The 21,689-nt window shown below is 38.3% G+C and overlaps 2 protein-coding genes across 3 annotated transcripts in view; one reads left to right on the top strand and one right to left on the bottom strand.

Moving 5' to 3' along the window:
• ENKUR (enkurin, TRPC channel interacting protein) overlaps positions 1-19,899 on the bottom strand; it is a 35,846-nt gene extending 15,947 nt beyond the window's left edge. The window contains exons 1-2 of the mRNA XM_053713934.1: positions 19,886-19,899; positions 4,515-4,611 (exon numbers count right to left, since the gene is read on the bottom strand). Of these exons, the coding sequence (XP_053569909.1) occupies positions 4,515-4,597 (83 nt within the window). The 5' untranslated portion in view covers positions 4,598-4,611; positions 19,886-19,899. The remainder of the gene's footprint in view (positions 1-4,514; positions 4,612-19,885) is intronic.
• Positions 1-21,689, top strand: part of THNSL1 (threonine synthase like 1) — a 52,145-nt gene that overhangs the window by 16,819 nt on the left and 13,637 nt on the right. Inside the window, exon 1 of one of the 2 annotated variants that reach the window (XM_053713932.1) lies at positions 18,952-19,031. The exons of the other annotated variant lie outside the window; for it this stretch is intronic. The gene's annotated coding sequence lies outside the window, so the exon portion shown is untranslated. Of the gene's footprint in view, positions 1-18,951; positions 19,032-21,689 lie in introns of those variants that run through there. 2 annotated transcript variants of the gene reach the window in all.

Raw genomic sequence — 21,689 nt, 5'->3', positions numbered from 1 at the left:
AAATAACGCCCTTTAGCTGTGAAAAACTGTCAAATGCATTCAGAGAAGAGATAGCCTTCAAGGCCTTAGAAATTAGCATAAGAGCCTTCCTATGTTTAGCTTTCAACAAAGAACACTAAGAGTACAAAGCAAATTTAATGATAAATATAGATTGGAAAAGCTGTTTAAAGTGACATGCCCTATCTGAACCATGAAAGTTTAATTTTGACTAGACTGTCCCTTTAAATAAGAAATGGTGAGCGGAGGGGGTTAGTGGGCCTCTTTGCCCTAAAATGCCCAGGCCTCTTTTTGGTCCCATTCCGTCCCTGGAACTAAGCATTCAATCTCCAAGCAGAAAGCTTTAGAGAAAACGAAAGTTGGATGAAAAATGGACCCTGAATTAGAAGGTCCTTCCTCAGGAACAACCACCAAGGTGGAAGAAATACATCTCCGCTAGGTCTGTATACCAGATCCTGCGAGACTATGCAGAAACTATTACAATACTGATTCTCACTCCTATTCGATACGAGCAATGACTTGTGGAGGGAGAGCAAACTGAGGAACAGGGATGTAAGACTGAAATCCCAAGGAACCGCCGGGGTATTCAACAGAGCAGCCTGCTGATCTCTTACCTTTAACAAAACTTGGAAGCTTGGTGTACTGCCATCTCCAACTCCAGCACTCCCCATTTGAGGGTTAACCTGGAGAACACCTCCAGGAGAAGCACCCACTCCCGGAATGAAAAATCTGACTGCTCGAGAAGTTCGCTCCCGGTATTCACTCTTGAAATGTGAATAGGGGATAACAACGAATGTGAGTGTCCGACCATGAAGAAATCCAAGCCAATCATGGCAAAGGAACTCCAGTTTCTTCCCAGGTGGGTAATGTAAACCACTGAGATGAAATTGTTCAAGTAGAACCTGAAAAACCGGTGAAGACAACTGAGGCCAAGCCATCAGAACATTGTAGATCACTTTCAACTCCAAGATGGTTATGGGGAGAGCAGACTCCTCCCAAGTCCATAGTTACCAACCCAACAGGCTAGCGACTGTGGTCACTATTACTCAGGAAGGTCTCCGGAAGCCCCCCGAGACAGATGCTCCTGAGAAAACCAAAAGATTCTGAAAAATGCAGACAATGATTCCGCTATCTCTCGCTTCTATCCTCCGAGACAGAGCCACAAGATCCCCGGTCCACTATCTAAACATGCATAACAGCAGACTCTCAGATGGAATAAAGCAAAGGGATGATGTCCAATGAAGCAACCATCAGACCAATTTCCTCCATACATTGGCGCCTGAACCATTCTGACATCCAGGAAGGGCACCACAGCAATTCCCTGAAACCTGATCACTGCCAATATAGCCCCCTCTGAGAGCCTTGACAAGGCCAAAGGGAAGAGCCACAAACTGAAAGTATTTGTCAAAAAAGCAAAACTCATGAACTTGAATATATGCATCCTCCAGGTCTATGGTCCCCATAAACTGAGCCTCCTAGACCAAAGGAAGAATGGAACTACTGGTTTCCAGTTGAAAAACGGTACCCTGAGACAACTTGTTGAGACACTTTAGGTCTACCATAGGACAAAGAATTCCCTCTTTTTCGGGAACCACAAATAGGAATGAATAAAATCCTAGACCCTGTTCCCTTACAGGAGCTGGAACTATCACTCACAAGGAAGAGAATTCCCAAACGCACTACAAAAATGCCTCTGGAAGCCTGCCTCGGGGAGGGAAGGAATGACTACTATGTAGTAACTATAAGATACTATGTCCGTACCCTATCTGGGACATCTCGTATCCATGAAGACAAACAGAGATTCAGCCCCCCACTTGGTCCGATCCCGGATTGGGGCAAACTCCTTTAGATCTATTCATCTTGTCTTGTGGTAGAAAATACCCTTTTCCACCTGAAATATCATAAATATTTCTGTCAGATCAGGACCAAACAACGATTAGTTGATTGCAGATTTTTCATGTGTCAATCAACTGAGGACTATGGCAGGAGGAGGAACGGCGGTTATCGTTGCAGCATTAAAATGTAAAAATCTAAGAATATCTGTATAGATTACCGATTTCATGAATTAAAATCTACCTCATTTTTAAATTATATCCTATGACTTGAGCGAGTACATTCAAGTTTACATTCACTTTAACTATAAAATCAAGTCATAAAAAACTGTATCACTACTTAAAAACCCATAAAATTATATACAAATAAAGCTTTTCATGTAGACCATTAAAAGGGACACTCCAGGCAAAATTGGAATCCACATGGATGCCTTTCAGTTTTGAATAGAAGCATTTGTGTAATATACATGCATTAGCAAAAATGCTCTTAAAAAAGGCTATCACTGTTTAAAAGTGTATTTAAAGTGATGGTAAATCCTAGCATTTGTGAAACGCAGGATTTACCATTGGAACAAATAAAGGGGACTTTCATTCAATATGCAATATGTGGCGCCAAGCTGGATTTCCCGCACGGCTATTGGCTAAGAGGTGGAAACGTCACCTCTCAGCCAAATAGCAAAGATTGCGATCAGCCGATGGGCTGCCTTAGCAGCTCAGTGTGGCAATCGCTTGGAACAAATAAAGGAGCTTTCAGCATGAATTATTTTATACTTCATGAATGAATGTCCCCTTTATTTGTTCCAATGGTAAATCCTAGCGTTTCACAAATTCTAGGATTTACCATCACTTTAAGTAGCTTTATCTAAAGCTTTTCTAAAGTTTTCTACTGATATAGTGTTGTACCCACTTGGAAGTATGCACCGTGCACCAGCATTTTAAGCACAGCACTTGTTCAGAGAGCCTAAGGTGCTTGTACCATCTGGTATTGACTCAGTTTGTTAATGGCTGACATGATACAAGCCCCTCTGGCTCTCTAAACAACTGCAGTATTTAAAATGCTGCAGCACTAAGAATGTCTAGCTATGCTTCACATGCACATGCAGATAAAAATGTTAACACTAAAACAGTGATAGCTTTTACTAGAAGCATTTATGTCAATACAGGTATATTGCAAATATTTTTCTATTCAAAGATGTAATTCATCCGTGTGCATTTAAATTTTGTCCGAAATGTCCCTTTAAAGGGACAGTCTAGGCCAAAATAAACTTTCATGATTCAGATAGAGTATGTAATTTTAAACAATTTTCCAATTTACTTTTATCACCAATTTTGCTTTGTTCTCTTGGTATTCTTAGTTGAAAGCTTAACCTAGGAGGTTCATATGCTAATTTCTTAGACCTTGAAGCCCACCTCTTTTCAGATTGCATTTTAACAGTTTTTCACCACTAGAGGGTGTTAGTTCACGAATTTCATATAGATAACATTGTGCTCGTGCACGTGAAGTTATCTGGGAGCAGGCACTGATTGGCTAGACTGCAAGTCTGTCAAAAGAACTGAAAAAAGGGGCAGTTTGCTGAGGCTTAGATACAAGATCATCACAGAGGTTAAAAGTATATTATTATAACTGTGTTGGTTATGCAAAACTGGGGAATGGGTAATAAAGGGATTATCTATCTTTTAAAACAATAAAAATTATGGTGTAGACTGTCCCTTTAAGACTCGCTGTGGTGCCAGGTAGTGAGAGGGATGTTTTTTTAACCCCTATATGCTGTTAGGACTTTCTATGGTGTCTTAATACACTGGGCTTTAATGCCGTTAGGACAGCATGGAATGTCGTAGCTTTTTCGGATGTCCTGTTCCTTCTTGTTTCTAGGAAACGAATAATCGAACTGGGGAAGAGCCTAGCATAGGCACTCCCCACATGATCCGAGCCCGGCATTGACGCTACATTATCGCATCTTTATTTGCATTTTTACATCACCATAAGGCATTGTGGTAACTTAAAACGTAAATTTTGAATATAAATATTTTTTCCAATACACAGGCATTCAAAAACTATGACTGTTTTGATGATAGCTGGGCACAGAGCATACTTACATATGCAGTGTGCACCCACGTTTAAACACAGAGCCTGCTTAACATATATACTGCATCCACAATGACAATGAGCAGGGATGGTTCATCTTAAAGGGACAGTAAAGTCATAATTAGACATTAATTATTTAGACAGAAAATACAATTTTAAGCAACTTTCCAATTTAATTGTATTATTTGATTTGCTTCCTTCTCTTGTTATCCTTTGCTGAAAGGTTTATCTAGGTTACTATTTTTGCTCAATGAAAGATGCTTATTTAAAATGCCTATTTTAAATACTGAAATCAGGAGCATTTTGATTTTTAGTTTTGTCTCTTTTTGAGTGTCTTAGACATATACAAATAAATCAGGGTGTGCTACATGAATGTTACAATTATACCAAGGATTGTCTCATAGTAAAAAAAATAAAACTCACCACAAAATACTTGCAGCTTAATAAATAATTGGTTACATATACATTTAAAGGAAAAAAATAGTAGCTAAAAGAAGTTGAAGTAGTTAATGAAAATGTTAAATAAGTAAAAAACAAACATAGATAAAAACTTTGAGAGCATTGTTAAATAATATGTGTATTAAATGGCTCATATTCACCTGGGTGGTTTAGATGGTTTCACCTCTTCTCTAGGGATAAGGTTATATATGTTTTCTGCAGGGAACATATCTTTCATTTTCATTTAATCCACAATTTCTAAAAAAAAAAAAAAAAATGTGATTCACTGTGTTCCTTTGCCTTTCTATGTCCCAGGCTGCTGCTCTACAAATGAAGCAAGCTATAGAATACATTACGTTATGGTAACTGTTGTCAGGGAGACCGTTTCTATGCAGAGCTGTATTGTTTACCTTCACTTTTTTTTCCAACAAGCTTTATTTAATTTACATTTAAACTCACATACACATTCCTACAACTCTACATGCCTTTATTGTTATCTATCAATGCTAGCAGAACTGCTATTACAAACATACACGTACATCATCCCATTGTAAAAATAAACTATTGTTTATCCATAGTTTAGAGAACTTTCTACAGTAAGTGTGTTCACCAGGACATAAAATGCTCTAAAGCAGTATTTCTCAACTCATTTCCCCAAGTACCTGTAACAAGGCAGATTTTCATGATATCTTAAAGGAGCATGAAACCCAAATTATTTATTTAATTATTCGGATAGATAATACATTTTTAAACAGCTTTCCAATTTATTTATATTATCTAATTTGCTTCATTATTTTTGTATTCTTTATTGAAGAATCATCAATGCACCACTGTGAGCAAGCTGAATGCATTGGGTGAGCCAATAACATGAGGCATATATGGGAAGCCACCAACCATCAGATCATGAGTCTACCTAGGTATCATTTTAAAATAAGGATATCAAGAGAACAAAACAAATTAGATAATAGAAGTAAATTGGAAAGTTATTTAAACTTGCATGCTCCATCTGAATCATGAAAAATGTGTTTCATGTCCCTTTAACTAGAGCACAGGTGAAATAATCAGCTGATCAGTAACCATAGTTACTAACCTGCTCTCACTTATCAGCTGATTATTTCACCTGTGCTCTAGTTAAAGGGACTTGAAACCCCAAATTTGTCTTTCATAATTCGGATAGAGAATACAATTTTTAAAATGTTTCCAATCTACTTCTATTATCAAATTTGCTTCATTGTCGTGTTATTTGTTGAAGACATATCTAGATATGTAGTGTGCACATGTTTAAAAAATTGTATGTTCTATCAGAATCCTGATTTTTTTTTTTGTGTTTCATGTCCCTTTAAGATATCAAAAAAAAACTGGCCTGTTTGGGTACTTGAGGATTGGAGCTACTAGGATTGCCCCCTTTAGTTCAGGCAATACCGGAACTCTCTTGTGCCATGCACAGCAACAATTATTTTAGCACATAAACACAAACTCGCACATAGATGTTCACATTCTCACACACACTCCAACAGACTAACACACACACACACTCTCTCTCACACACAAAGACACTAACGCTCTCACAAATTCTCTCACTCACTCACACATACTCTCTCTCTCGCTCACTCACACACACACACACACACACTCTCTCTCTCTCTCTCTCTAACTCACTCACTCACAAATACACCCACTCTTTCACACAGGCTCGTACACACAGAAAGATGCTGACAAACACAAAGAAACGCTCTCTCTCTCTCACACACAAAAGATAAAAACATCTGCAGGCAAATGCACAATGTCACCTTTTTGGCTGTGGCTGTTTCCCAACAAACCTGGACATTTGCATGTCCGTGACCGACTCAGCTTAAAACCCGGACACACAAATAAAAACCCAAACTGTCCAGGTCATTCCTGGATAAGTTGCAACCCTAACTGGAGTTGAGAAATGCTGCTCTAAAGAGAACATTTTGTTAGGGATAGAAAGGTAAAAATTTAAATGTGTGTATGGGTACATTTCAACTTCAAATAGAAGCATTTTTACAATATACTTCCATTAGCAAAAATGTTTTTAGTAAAAGTTATGAGTTTTTCAGCGGCATACGCACATATCACGTGAGGGACTGTGCACTAGTAGAGCTGGCAGTGGTGTCTATTGTGCCTCTGAAGACTTATTTTGTGCCACTGAGAAGGTGAATTGTTTGAATACTTGTGAACAGGCCCTCACAGCATATGTGCGTATGCCCCAGAAAAACAATAATATCCTTTTACTAGAAGCATTTTTGCTAATGAACATATTAATTGCAAAAATACTTCTTGTAAAACAGAAATGCACCAATGCACATTTCATTTTTGGCCTCTCTATCCCTTTAAAGACAGCTACGGAGTAGCAATTCATTACTGGCAGCCACCAATTCATGCAAGCTAGCTCCCAGTAGTGCATTGCTGCTCCTTAGCCTACATAGGTTTGCTTTTAAAAGGAGCTTTATAGAGATAAAATGATATGCTGTAATATGCAACAGTTTAGCTATAATTGGTGATCTAGCACTTCTTATTCTATTAGCTGCAGTTTTTATGGTAATAATAACCATTTATAGTGTTCTAACATACATATAAAAAAGAAGAGCAGACCTACAGCAGTCTCAAAAACAATATTGTTTTAATGTGGGACTTACACCTTCAATTAACTGTCTATTGTCCTGACGTTTAGGCTTCTATTTTATATTCTACTGTATACCTTTTACACTTATAAGGTGTCCCAAATGTGGGCAGTCTGTCTCTCATTTTTAAAGGGCAATTTGGGACACCAATTTCAAGCTATTCTGTCACGGATTGTCCTGAATTTACCTGAATGGGTTTCTTTCTGCACCATTCCCCTGTTGCGCTTATTTAGCACGAGAAATTAGATAATAGTGTGAACTCATACCCTCTATATAAGTTCTCTCTGGCACTCCAGTCTCTGCAATGAGTGACTAAGTGGCCTGCACAGTGCAGAGGACAGGTTGGACACATGGAGCTCAAAGGTAGGCCATAAAGAGAGCGACTGGGTCAATGGGATGTTTTTTGCTAAACAAAATCTACCACACCATTCCTGGTTGCCCAAAAAACAATGTAAATGTGATTAAGTAGGGCACTATCCTATACTATAAAAGGCCAAGTGTGTTTGTCCGAAGCTGTCAAGCGCAGTAGAGACTGCGAGCGAGGACAAACACACCTGGCCTTCTACTTTGCAGACTCAGAGTGAGTAGGGTGCCGGGCCACCGGACGTGACGTGGGCATGGCCGGACGGGACTGGGCAGGGCCAGGCGAGGCCGTGCGGAGAGCTCAAAAGAGCTCAAAAGAGGGGGGATAGAGAGAGCAAACGAGAGGGAGAGAGACAGCAAAAAAGAGGGGGTAGAGAGAGCAAAAGAAAGGGGAGAGAGATATCAAGAGGGGAGATCAAGAGAGGGAGAGCAAAAGAAAACGGAGAGAGAGATCAAAAGAGGGGAGATAGAGAGAGCAAAATAGAGGGGGAGGTAGAGCAAAAGAAAGGGGAGAGAGAGATCATAAGAGGGGAGATAGAGACAGCAAAAAAGAGAGGGAGAAACAACAAAAGAGAGGGGGAGGGAGAGCAAAAGAAAGGGGAGAGAGAGATATCAAAAGAGGGGAGATAGAGACAGCAAAAGAGAGGGAGAGACAACAAAAGAGAGGGGGGGAGAGAGCAAAAGAAAGGGGAGAGAGAGAGAGCAAAAGAGAGGGAGAGAGACAGCAAAAGAGAGGGGGAGAAAATGGAGAGAGAGAGCAAAAGAGAGGGGGGAGAGCGCAAAAGAGGGAAGAGAGAGAGCATAAGAGAGGGGAGAGAGAGAGCATACGAGAGGGGGGAGAGAGAGCACAAGAGAGGGGGGAGAGAGAGAGAGCAAAAGAGAGGGATAGAGAGCAAAAGGGGGGGAGAGAGAGAGCAAAAGAGGGGGGAGAGAGAAAGCAAAAGAGGGGGAGAGAGAGAGCAAAAGAGAGGGAGAGAGAGAGCAAAAGAGAGGGAGAGAGAGAGCAAAAGAGAGGGGAGAGACAGCAAAAGAGAGGGGGGAGACATTAAAAGAGAGGGGATAGTGAGAGCAAAAGAGAGGGAGAGAGAGTAAAAGAGGGGGGATAGAGAGAGCAAAAGAGAGGAAGAGAGAGCTCCAAAGAGAGGGGGGAGAGCACAAAGAGAGGGGGAGAGAGAGCGCAAAAGAGGGAGGAAAAGAGAGAGGGGAGAGAGAGAGCAGAAGAGAGGGGGATAGAGAGAGAGCAAGGGGTGGAACCGCTGTACTGCAAAAATTGGCCCGTGTACACGGGCTTTAGGACTAGTTTAAAAATAATTGATGCTGGTTATACAGTTTTATCTTAGCAAGCATGTGTGAGAGAATGTGTGTATGTGTGTGTGTGTGTGTGTATATGTGTGTGTGTGCGTGTGTGAGAGAATGTGTGTGCATGTTTGTGTGTGAGAGAATGTGTGTGTGAGTGTGTGTGTGAGAGTATTTGTGTGTGTGTGTGTGCGTGCGTGTATGTGTGAGAGCATGTGTGAGAGAATGTGTGTGTGTGCATGTTTGTGTGTGAGAGAGCGTGTGTGAGAGAATGTGTGTATGCTTGTGTGTTATAGAATGTGTTTGTGTGTATGTGTGTGTGCATGTTTGTGTGTGAGTGTGTGTGTGCATGTTTGTGTGAGAGAATGTGTGTGTGTGTGCATGTTTGTGTGTGAGAGAGCGTGTGTGAGAGAATGTGTGTGTGCATGTTTGTGTCTGAAAGAATGTGTGTGTGTCTGTGCATGAGAGAATGTGTGTGCGTGTGTGAGAGAATGTGTGTGTATGTTTGTGAGAGAATGTGTGTGTGTGAATGTTTGTGTGTGCGTGTGTGAGAGAATGTGTGTGTGTGTGTGAATGTTTGTGTGTGAGAGAGCGTGTGTCAGAGAATGTGTGTGTGTGCATGTTTGTGTGTGAGAGAATATGTGTGTGGCTGTGCATGTTTGTGTGTGAGAGAATGTGTGTGCGTGTGTGAGAGAATGTGTGTGCATGTGTGAGAGAATGTGTGAGTGTGCATGTTTGTGTGTGAGAGAATGTGTGTGTGTGCGCATGTGTGAGAGAATGTGTGTGTGTGCATGTTTGTGTGTGAGAGAATATGTGTGTGGCTGTGCATGTTTGTGTGTGAGAGAATGTGTGTGCGTGTGTGAGAGAATGTGTGTGCATGTGTGAGAAAATGTGTGAGTGTGCATGTTTGTGTGTGAGAGAATGTGTGTGTGTGCGCGCATGTGTGAGAGAATGTGTGTGTGTGCATGTTTGTGTGTGAGAGAATATGTGTGTGGCTGTGCATGTTTGTGTGTGAGAGAATGTGTGTGCGTGTGTGAGAGAATGTGTGTGCATGTGTGAGAGAATGTGTGAGTGTGCATGTTTGTGTGTGAGAGAATGTGTGTGTGTGCGCGCATGTGTGAGAGAATGTGTGTGTATGAGGGAGAAAGAGCGAGAATGTACAGCTCTTCTTCTTTTGTGCTCCTCCAAAGTAACTCAGTAGTAAACAATAGTAATGAAATACATGATGCTCTGTCTAATGCTTTTGAGTATAGATGGATGGATAGATAGATAGATAAAAGGTTCCCCTGCTTAAAGGGACACTGAACCCAAATTTTTTTCTTTTGTGATTCAGATAGAGCATGCAATTTTAAGCAACTTTCTAATTTACTCCTATTATAAATTTTTCTTCGTTCTTTTGCTATCTTTATTTGAAAAAGAAGGCATCTAAGCTTATTTTTTGTTCAGAACTCTGGACAGCACTTTTATTGGTGAATTAATTTATCCACCAATCAGCAAGGGCAACCCAGGTTTTTCACCAAAAATGGGCCGGCATCTAAACTTACATTTTTGCATTTCAAATAAAGATACCAAGAGAATGAAGAATATTTGATAATAGGAGTAAATTAGAAACTTGCTTAAAATTTCATGCTCTATCTGAATCACGAAATAAAACATTTCAGTTCAGTGTCCCTTTAAGAATTGTGCACATTCTGCACACGCTTATGTATAGACTACCTGCTATGGCCCCCCCAGGATTTGGGCCCTGGTGCCACTACACCTGCTGTGCCATTGGTAGTTGGAGAGAGTGTGCAGCTATTGTTCTTTTTAATTTAAGAGTCTGGATAAGAACAGTTTTATCTTAGTAATCCTTTTTACTATTTGCCTTTATTGAAGGTAAAATATTTTTACAATCACATGTATTCATTAAAGATTTTAAAAATTTTTTTAACACCTTCTCAACATTTACTTTGTGTCACAAGGTGGGTCTGGAAAATCTGGTCCCCTTAACACTTAGCAATGGACTGTTTTCCCTTATTCAAAATGGCCCACTCATAGGGTTGTCAGCTGTGCTCCATAAAAATACTGGACAACCTATAGGTGACAAAATGTCCCCCAAAAAGGTCAACTATAGGCCCCACGCTTGAAACCACCATGTATATTTTTCACAACTGAGCAGTCATTTTATCCCCTTGGTGGCCAGTAACATACATATATGGTAGTGATTTGACCCTTTTGACTGCCAGGAGCACACAGCAATGGTTTAACACCCCAGTGTGCAGTGTTACTTCATTTTGGGCCATATTTCTTATGCTTACAGGCAAAAGAGGCCCTAGACGTTTTGTCCTATTCTTGCATGTTTGTTGTACATGTGAAATAAAATGTCCTCAGTTTATTTATACTGCCGTGCTGCTCAATTTTTACTTTTTACCAAAAGAGGCCCTTTACATTTAGCTGACACTAAGGGTACTTTAAAAACACTGGACATTTTAAAGGGACACTGAACCATAATTTGTTATTTTGTGATTCAGATAGAGCATGCAATTTTAAGCAACTTTCTAATTTACTCCTATTATCCAATTTTCTTCGTTCTCTTGCTATCTTTACTTGAAAAAGAATGGATCTATCCTTTTTTGGTTCATAACACTGGACAGCACTTTTTATTGGTGGATGAATTTATCCACGAATCGGCAAAAACAACCCAGGTTGTTCACCATAAATGGGCCGGCATCTAAACTTACATTCTTGCATTTCAAATAAATATAGCAAGAGAATGAAGAAACGTTGATAATAGGAGTAAATTAAAAAGTTGCTTAAAATTTCATGCTCTATCTGAATCACGAAAGAAAAAAATTTGGGTTTAGTGTCCCTTTAAGTGTCCAGTATTTTTGTATAGATTTTACTGGACAGCCTGCTAAAATACTGGACACCTGGCAACCCTAGCTGCTGAGTAACTAACCTGCTCACAGCAGATTAAAGTCACTAATTCATCAAATATGTAGCGATTCCTTTGTAATTAGGGTTGCCACCTTGGCCATGTTTTCCTGGGCACTTATGGATTACACAGGCTATAGGGTAAGCAGGGCGGAACATGTATTGAACCTCTGGATATCACATGAATAGTGCTGATGAATAGCACAATACATGTTCCTCCCTACACACCCTACAGCATGTGTAACTCATAAGTTTCCAGGAAAATATGGCCGAGGTGGCAAACCTGCTTGTAATCAATGTGGAAATTCTGGTAAAAATCCCAAACCTGCCAATAACATGCTCCACAATGGTCTGATTTGGATCATTTTCCAGTGGGAGATTCATAAATGAAGCAAAAATGTATTAACACTTAGTACACTATTAAGTGTACTAAGCAAAACAAATGCACTTTCTATGCATTTCTGTATGTGGTATCTGTATTCTGTTCCATTTACAAGTAAGAGTAACAATTTCAATATTTTATTTGCAATATTAATAATTAATATAGTTCAAAATTCACATGAAAGGCAAATCAGCAAATGTTTTTAGTTTTTAATAATTCATTTTATAGGAAGCAGTTAGATTGATTGTTATGAGCTGTCAATGTATTATCTTAATTGTTAGATTTTTTTTTAAAGGGACATTAAACACTTCATGATACCAATATAAAATGTTTAAATGTATGTAGCAAAACAACTTTGCAATATTGTTCATTATTTATTTTGTTCCCTTTTCCTGTAATTTAATTTTGAATATTGTGGGCTTCCCAATTCCTGTTTAAAGTGGAAGAGCAGACACAGCTGTAATTCATAGTCATTGGTTGCACATTCTAGTAAGGCATCTATAACAGTCCCTAATTGGCCTTAGCAGGAAAAGAAACAACCTAAGTTATAATATGGTGGCGCTCACTGCTTTTTATACATTTGCATTTTACACTTGCTTTTTCAATATTTAAGAAACTGTCATTTTAAAAAAATACTTATATATATTATTTTCAGGCAAATATTTGCTCTGAATACATCATTCTATCAATGATTTATTTAGGGCCAGATTACTAGTGGAGCATCATTTAACGCTCCTGCTCGAGTGTTAACTGCGCTAGAAGTAAGCTTTTTTGCACTTGTTGGGTTGCGCTCATATTATGAGTTGAAAGTAAACTGTTTTACAGAAAAGCCAAACTTAGAATATCTTGCGTGTGATATCCTATTCCTCCATAGAAGTCAATGGAGCAAAAAAGTGGAAAAAACCCTGACACCCAACTCGCATGCAAAACCTATCACATATTCTCATGTGTGCTAACCCGACATGAAAATATGAATATTTCACATTCCAATGTTCTTCACATAGAAGAATATTTTCTATATATTCATAAATAAATATTTCTATATATATATATATCTGATGTTTATTTGGTACAATATATATTTATACCTTAAACTTCGAACATATTCTATGTGCAGAGCAAAGGAATGTTAAATATTTAGAGAAAATACATAGTTAAAACCTTTAATAAAATTTAATATTGCATACATGTGTTTTTTTTTATCTACTTAACTGCAAAGGGCTCTAACGTACTTGTCTAACGTATGTACGTACATGTGTACATATGTATTTGTGTTTATATGTGTCTGTAAAAAAAAAAATATATATATATATATATACACACATATAAATGCATAAATACTGTACATATGTACACACACACATATATATATATATATATATATATATATATATACATACATCTTTGCCTGCCTTTTTTTCTAACGCCTGAGACCTCATATCTTTGAGCCCTTATAACTTTTTGGTGCAATATTTTAAAAATATATTTTTTATTAGATGGTGTTATGAGTGTAACTGTGTATTTTTTATGTGTTGGATGCACTAATCTGACAAACGTTAAGTTGAATTGCCCTCAAGCGATTACGTTTACTTTCAACTTGTAATAAGAGTGGAAAACCCAACGCATGCAAACACCGGCGATATACCCCTTATCACTCGCGCATAACTATTAGTGCTCAACTCGTAATCTGGCCCTTAGTGTTTAATGCCCTTTTAAGCAAATTGTTATTAAAACATATGGAGCGAAGGGTTAAACAGGACGGATAAATATTTTTTTTGCTTTTAATAAGAGCTGTTACTTCAGTTGTAAACAGGTGAGTGGGTTGGGAGAGGGTCAGAAAAATAATTGATAAACTACTTATCATACAAATTAATGATTATATGTAAATGCAAAATAATTTATAGAAAGTGGAAATAACAGACTAGGTTGGGGAGATATAATAAAAAAATAGGATTTTGCACAAATGAGACTTTAGATGTCATTTCAAATGGTTTTATTTCCCACCATCATATTTATTACTTGAAATAACTGATGTTTCTTGTTGCAAATGTTTCAGAAATAATAACCTTAATCACTTTAGACCTAACATTTACTTCATTTATGGATAAATATTGTCTTTGCAGTTTGATACAAATTCATACCTGTACAATCCTTATGACATAATCGTGATAAACCTGTTCCCCAAAGAGCGGGTTGTCAGGTGTCCAGTATTAAAACGGACAGTCCAGTATGTCAGGAGAATGACCAGTAAAATCTGTACAAAAATACTGGACCCCTGTGTGGCAGCTACATTTGAAAGATCCCCTATGCCTCTATGGATAATAAATATTGCACAGAAAGAAGGGACTTTGTGCTTGTACTGCTGTTTGTGCTACTTGTAGCCAAGAAGGGTATTAAACACTGTTCTATAGTTGTTAGGTGGAGCCACTGAGGTCAAATCTATGCACTGTTTTTTTTTTTTACTACCAATCATAAGGTGTAAAATAATGCTGTGTATTTGTAAACGGCTGCTAGAGCGAAAATAATGTATTAGTGTCAGTGGCGTATTTAGGTTTTGTGCTGCCCTAGGTACTCAAAATTCTGCTGCCCCCACTTAAGGTTTTACGCATTTTTTTTAATGGCATTTCCAAAATAAATGTTCACACACACAGTCACAGACACACACAAACACACACACATATATATATATATATATATATATAAATATATATATATATATACAGGTGGCCCTCGTTTTACAACGGTTCATTTACACCGTTTCAGAATAAAAACCTTTTTTTCCAGTCATGTGACTGCTATTGAAAAGCATTGAGAAGCAGTGCATTTATTAAAATAGCCAGTAAGTGGAGCTGTCCGCTTGTGTTGCAGCAAAGCCAAGCAAGCTGAAATTAATCAGTTTAACTAGACCTGAGCTATCGAGCAGATTTCAAAGGAACAAGATCTTCCTGTCTATAAATCAGTCCAGATCGGAATGCATAGAAAGAACTGTTTGCAGAAAAATGCAAGTGAAGTCTGTGTTGTGTTATTATTTTATTAGGTTTATAATGCTGTTTAGCAAATGTTTTTGTTAATTTAACTTAGTTTCATTATATATTCTGTGTTGTGTGATTGTTTTATTAGGTTTATAATGCTGTTTAGCATTTAAAGTCTTAATTTCAAAGCTTTAAAAATAATGTATTAGGTGTTACTTATGACAATTTTGAGAGGGGCCTGGAACCTATCTCCCTCACTTCCCATTGACTTACATTATAAACTGGGTTTCAATTTACAGCGGTTTCGATTTACAACCATTCCTTCTGGAACCTAACCCCGGCGTAAACTGAGAGCTACCTGTATATATATATATATATATATATATATATATATATATATATATATATATACGCAAACACAGATATATATATACACATTCATATTTCTATTGCTGCAATATACATAAAAAAAATCACAGATTTCTTGAAACAATACTTTCCCAAACACAAAACTAAGTGCTGAAAGCCAACAGAACTAAAGGTTATCTAGCTGAATAACAGAAAGGCTCAGAGCTACCTCTAAACTGTAAGCTCCTGTCTTTTATTATTTCCCCTTAGAATGTAAGCTCTTTGGGCAAAATCTCTCATTATATACTTGTATAATACTTCTAAAATAACTGTTTGCTTCTTAGAAATATAGCCACAAAAATGCGCTGCCCCTTACCAATCTGCTGCCCTAGGCAAGTGCCTTGTTTGTCTAATCCAAAATACGCCCCTGATTAGTGTATTTCTAGTATCCAAGGAAAAAGACCCAGCTCAGTTGCAAAAAAAAATGTATATATCATGTTAAAGAGAGGCGCCTAAGGTTGAGCTTTAGGGTGGGGGCATTGTGTGACTGCATCTAACCCCTGTGCCACCTGGCAACTCTACTTAAAGACCTTCATGAGTATTAAAGGGATAGTCTAGTCAAAATTAAACTTTCATTGTTCAGATAGATCATGCAATTTAAAGCAATTTTTAAATGTGCTCCTATTATACATTTTTCTTCGTTCTCTTTGTATTATTATTTGAAAAAGCAAGAATGTAAGCTTAGGACCCGGATCATTTTTTATTCAGCACCTGGGTAGCACTTGTTGATTGGTGTCTAAATGTAGCCACCAATCAGCAAGCGCTACCCAGGTTCTGAACCAAAAATGGACCGGCTTCTAAGCTTAAATTATTGCTTTTTCAAATAAAGACACCAAGAGAACAAAAACATTTTTTGATAATAGGAGTCAATTAGAACATTCAATTGTAAGCAACTTTCTATCTGAATCATAAAAGTTTAATTTTGACTAGACTATCCCTTTAAATCTCTGCTTTTGAGGGCTACAATATAACATGTACAATGGCCTTACAGAAGCAACCATCTGAGAGTTGTATGCAAAAACATTGGTAAGTACACACAATACTAGTGGGCATACTTTAAGGAATCCTCTGAAAAATTAGCCTTTAGAATAAACATGTAACTTGCTGGACCACTTAGTTCCTTACACTAATTACCATACAACACCCTCACCTTGTTTGGGGGAAAAGGATATTATTTTAATATGGGATCCCTGAATGCCCTCTCAGAGGTAAAGTCCTGCATACCCCTTATGTTAATAAAGTACCTAAGATGGTGGAGACCATTTGGAGAAGGGAGGGTTAGAGAGCTGTTTGGGAGGGATTGGGAAGGTGGGAGGGTAAGGGCGATCCTACACTATAGAAACTATTTATTTTTTTAATTAATTAAAAAAGAAAACCCTAAAAACTTCACACTGAAAGACTGCCGTACCTAAGATGGTGGTGAGGGCGTGTGGGGGTAGAGCTGTTTAGGAGGGATCAGGAAGGTGGGAGTTGTCAGGTAGGACGGTAATACCTACATTATAATACTATTATTCTTATCAGCCAAAGAATTAACGCCTTCCCTGCCAAGGATTTTCAGAAGTGGGGTGCGCAGCTGCAATTGGCAGCCGTCTAATTACCAAAACCAATGGCAAAGCCATGCGTGTCTCCTATTTCTGAACACAGGGGAGCCCAGAGATGCCTTTACAACCATTTATCTTATGACTGCAATTGTTGTGTGTAAATAATTTGAGTGAAAAAGTTAACAATTTCTTTTAATATGATCACATTTTGCGGGGAAATGGTGGCATGAAATATACCAAAATGGTCCTAGATCAATACCTTGGGTTAAAAAAATAAATAAAATAGATAAATAGATAGGTAAATAGAAAAAACAAACAAACAAGGCTTTATTTCTGTTTAAATGGAGTGATAGCAAAAATTGTCTGGTATTTTGTGCAAGTATTTCTCTAAAAGTCCCGCTCCTGAAGGGGTTAAACTGAAAACGTTTTAATGATTCACATAAAAAGAGAAGGGGATGGATTAAAAGATAAATAAATATGTAAACATAGTCAATCTTGAAAATCTGACCTGTTAGGGAGGCCTAAGGAGAGGTTTAAAAAACAGTATTCTATGTGTATTGGATTCTAATTATAAACAAATAATCGTTTTAACCCTTTACTGTTGGGGTTAAAGTGTCTACATCGGAACAACTGTTCCGATGTAAACAATTTGAAATCTCGCGTTCGTGCAAGTGATCACAAGATTTCAATGATGGGATCACGTCAGGGGGGCGTCCCTATGATGCTAGGCACGCCCTCCAGACCGCGATCCCATCAGGGAAGCAACAATGGCTTCAGGAAAGCCACCCGGTTAGGACAGTGTATTCCGTCCATCGGCGTTAAAGCGTAGAAAAATTCGGACGGAATATAACGGAGTTAAAAGGTTAAATCAGTCCTAGTAAATTTAGTTTCTGAGTTATGCTATGCAATCACTTCTGCAAATGTATGCTAATGATCATGGCTTTTTTCCCAACAAAAGGTGGCAGTCAGTATTTTACCGACATGGCTGGTATTTTTAAGGTTCAGGTCAAATTTGAAAATAAAGATTAAATATACAAATAAAGATGCTATAACAGTCAAACTTCTTCTAAGTGTATTGGAATCTAATTGTAAACAAATGATCATTTAACCCTTTCATGACAGGTTTTATTTGTCTACAACACGATCACGAGATTTCAATGATGGGATCGGGTCGGGGGGGGGGGGGGGGGGCATCCCTATGACGCTAGGTATGCCCTCCAGATCGCAATCGTATCCTGGAAGCGCCGTTGGCTTCAGGACAGCCAAACGATTAGGACGTTCTATTCCGCCCTAACGGCACTAAAACCCGGCGCGGTTAGGACGGAATAGATAGTCAGAATGGCCTTAAAAGGTTAAAATAAGTCCTAGCAGCTTAAGTCCCTGGTCTATGCTGTATAACTATTTATGCAAATGTTTGCTAAAGAATTTGGCTGGTATTTTTTCCCCAGAAAAGGTAGCAACCCTAAACCCTAGTTGTAGTAAAAGGCACACATCCACAAGATTGAGAACACATTACTCTTTTATTCTGGACAAAAATGTCATTTTAAAAATAATAGAACTTATACACTTTAAAATACCCTCTATTAAATGAAACAAGACAATGGGGTAAATTTATCAACTGTCGGGCATGATCCACTGTAGCAGATAATGTCCTCCCGACATCGATAAATGCTGACAGCATTGCCGCCCCCTGCACATTCGTGGCCAATCGGACGCTAGCAGAGGGTAACAATCATGAGGTGGCGGATGAGTTAAAGAGCAGCGGTATTACGACCGCTGCTTCTTAACTTATGTTTCAGGCGAACCTTAAACTTTGGGGGTAGATTGCAGCATCTGCTACTTGATAAATCTACCCCAATGACTTAAATGTTCCTTGAAGCTGTTGTCAGTCTTTTAACCTCTTGTCTGCCAAAAGGACGCAGTCCAGTCCAGTGGTTACTTGTATTTGATAGATCCCTAGACTAGAGCAGCCAGCTACCAGCGTTGCCCTTTTAAATGGAAAATTGTTGTTTCCTTCTTTAAGAATAGCGCATGTGATGCATGCTGGGAGGAATAGTGAAAACAGTCCCTGCAGGAGGGGGTGGGGTGTGTGTACAGTTCAGACTTACACGCAGCAGCTCGTAATCTGTGTGCAGGAAACTGCTTGTATCCTCAGCAGGTAAGGGGGGGGGATATAAACTACTGCTGGGTCAGCAGTTTATCAGCTGCCTTGATAAGAATTTTTTTATTTATTTTATTGTTCCCTGCCATAGAACCACATCAAAAAGACAAATTAAATACCACCCTCCAATTGACCTTGTCTAGTTGTTTGCATCATGTGTCTGTTTTTCTTGCACAATTCATAAATAAGTGGAGCACACGGTTACAGATGAAAGGCTGAGCTTCCTGCTGTATCACTGAATACAGTGCTGCTGGCAAACAAATGGAAACATCACAATTCTGCAACTAAAGGCACCTTTGTCTAACATTACAGTTATGTTTGGTAAACGTTAACTACAATTCACATTTCCCTCTTTGTAGTTTTAAAGGGACACAGTAGTCAGAACACAGTAGTACATTTGACAAAATGAATGACTTGAATGGTAATTTTTGCAATATGTATGTATACATATGTGTCTGTGAGTGTGTGTGTGTGTATATATATATATATATATATATATATACACAGTGCATATGCATTACATTTTTGCACCTAAAGTTGTTAAAACTGAGGGTGAACTTGCCTCTTTTATCATTTCTTGTTATGAACTGTAAGATACTATAGTATTGTTTCTTCTCCATACAGCTCAGTATTTCCCTACACTCCCTAACCAGCTGTGTAGATCCCTAACCAGTGACTGTGGCAGTACTAGCTGTGCATAGTGTGTACAACCATAGAAGGCAGCTTTGTTGTCTTACTTTAGCAGTAATAAGGCACCTTGTCAGGGACATTTAGTTTAGGCAGCTCTTAGACAACTTGCCAGGGAGCAGTGTAAATTTCAGCTGCCTGCACTGCAGAGAATAGTTTCTTACCAAGGTAACCAAGGCTGTCCAGGAATTGTAATCAACTACAGAGCATGTCTATTAGTGCAGGGAGGCAGCGTGTCTCTAATTTTTATTCCTGATAATATAAACTGTTTCCTTCCTTGCTGTGTGCAGTATACTCTGCACAGCTAATGCTTTTACAACCAGTGGTACCTGGTTGCTCTATGTAATACAGCTAGTTAGGGAGTGTAGGGAAATAGTGAGCAGAGAATAAGCAATACTATATGATCATAACAGAAAATGACAACAAATGCAAGTTCACCCTCAATTTTAACAACTTTTGCTGCAACATTTGTAATACATATATATTGCAAAAATGCTAATTCATTTACCCACCCCCCACACCAATATTGTACTTTGTTTTCTAACTACAGTGACCCTTTAATCATAATAATAATGTTTATGTTGTGGCTCACCACAGGCAATGTTGTGTTTTTTGTTTTAAAATAAATAAAAAAACAAATCCATTGCAATAAAAAATAATAGGTGCCTGTATAACTTAGATACCAGTTTTATCCCTATATATTGGGGGTCCTCCCCTTAATCCTATTTAGGACACTTTGGCCAGACCTGCCCCTGCTGTAAATCCTAACAGGACCTACTCAGGTTTAATTATCCCTTCTCTCCCTAGCTCACCAACCTCTTATTCCCTGACACTCAACCAAACTAAAACAATACCAGTGTCCCACCATCACATTAAAGGGGCAGTAAACTCAAAGTTTCCAATTTACTTCTGTAATCAATTTTGCTTTGTTCTCAGGAGCTTACAAGTGTCTTTAGGTATCGGGCAACAATGTTTATAGCAATGCTATACATGATTGCAGACACTGCTTCCATAGAATACTAAAGACAGGGGCACCTTCCTAAATAATATACTTGTAAAACTACTGCCATATAGTGCTTCAGACACGTGCACGCTCCTGAGCTCACATTCCTGCTTTTCAACAAAAGATAATGAAGAAAATAGAAGTAGAAAGTTGTTTAAAATTGCATGTTTTATCTGAATCAAATGGTTTTTATGTCCATTAATATAAATAGCACATGGTACCTAGAAAGGAAAAGTAACAATATTTTTTATACCATTACTTTATATTGACTACATCACATGTGTGCCCTTGCATACTGCTGCCAATCACAGTAGAGCAGAGTGATTGAGAAAGCAGTATTAGCACAACCCAGATGCACAACTGCTGGGGGGTTAAGCACATAGACTTGCAGTGTTGTTAGTGATAAAATAAAAGCATGTTATTTTAGTTTTTTCCATTAGAATGACCCTTTTAATTGTACATAATTTAGGGCTAGATTATGAGTGGAGCGCTATTTATCGTATTTCCCCATAGAAGTCAATGGAGAAAAAAAAGTGGAAAAAAACACTACTCGTGTGCAAACCCAATTGCATTTTCTCAAGTACCTTAACCTGAAATGAAAATATTAATATTTTACATTCCAATGTTCTTCACATAGCAGAATATGTTCTATTTATTCATAAATACACACACACACACACACACACACACACACACACACACACACACACACATATATGTATGCTTCACTTTACAGCGCTTTGTGGAGCTGAAGTTCAACCTCCAAGGATTTTGAAACAGTGCTGTAATCTTTGTGAGATTGCGAGAAAAGTGACTGGCACCATTTTGATTTGCGCAGTTCACTCTGTTTGCGGCATTATAGTGCAATCTGTGTCTCAGTGTTATAATCTGGCAAATTTTACTACAGTAATTGTCACTATTTTACAGGTACAGTATTTATTGAATACTGTGCTGTGTGTCCAAGC

This window comes from Bombina bombina, chromosome 5 (assembly GCF_027579735.1).
Source record: "Bombina bombina isolate aBomBom1 chromosome 5, aBomBom1.pri, whole genome shotgun sequence".
Lineage (NCBI taxonomy): Eukaryota > Metazoa > Chordata > Amphibia > Anura > Bombinatoridae > Bombina > Bombina bombina.
Note: the sequence above shows the minus strand (reverse complement) of the source record. Positions and strands in the feature narration are given on the sequence as shown.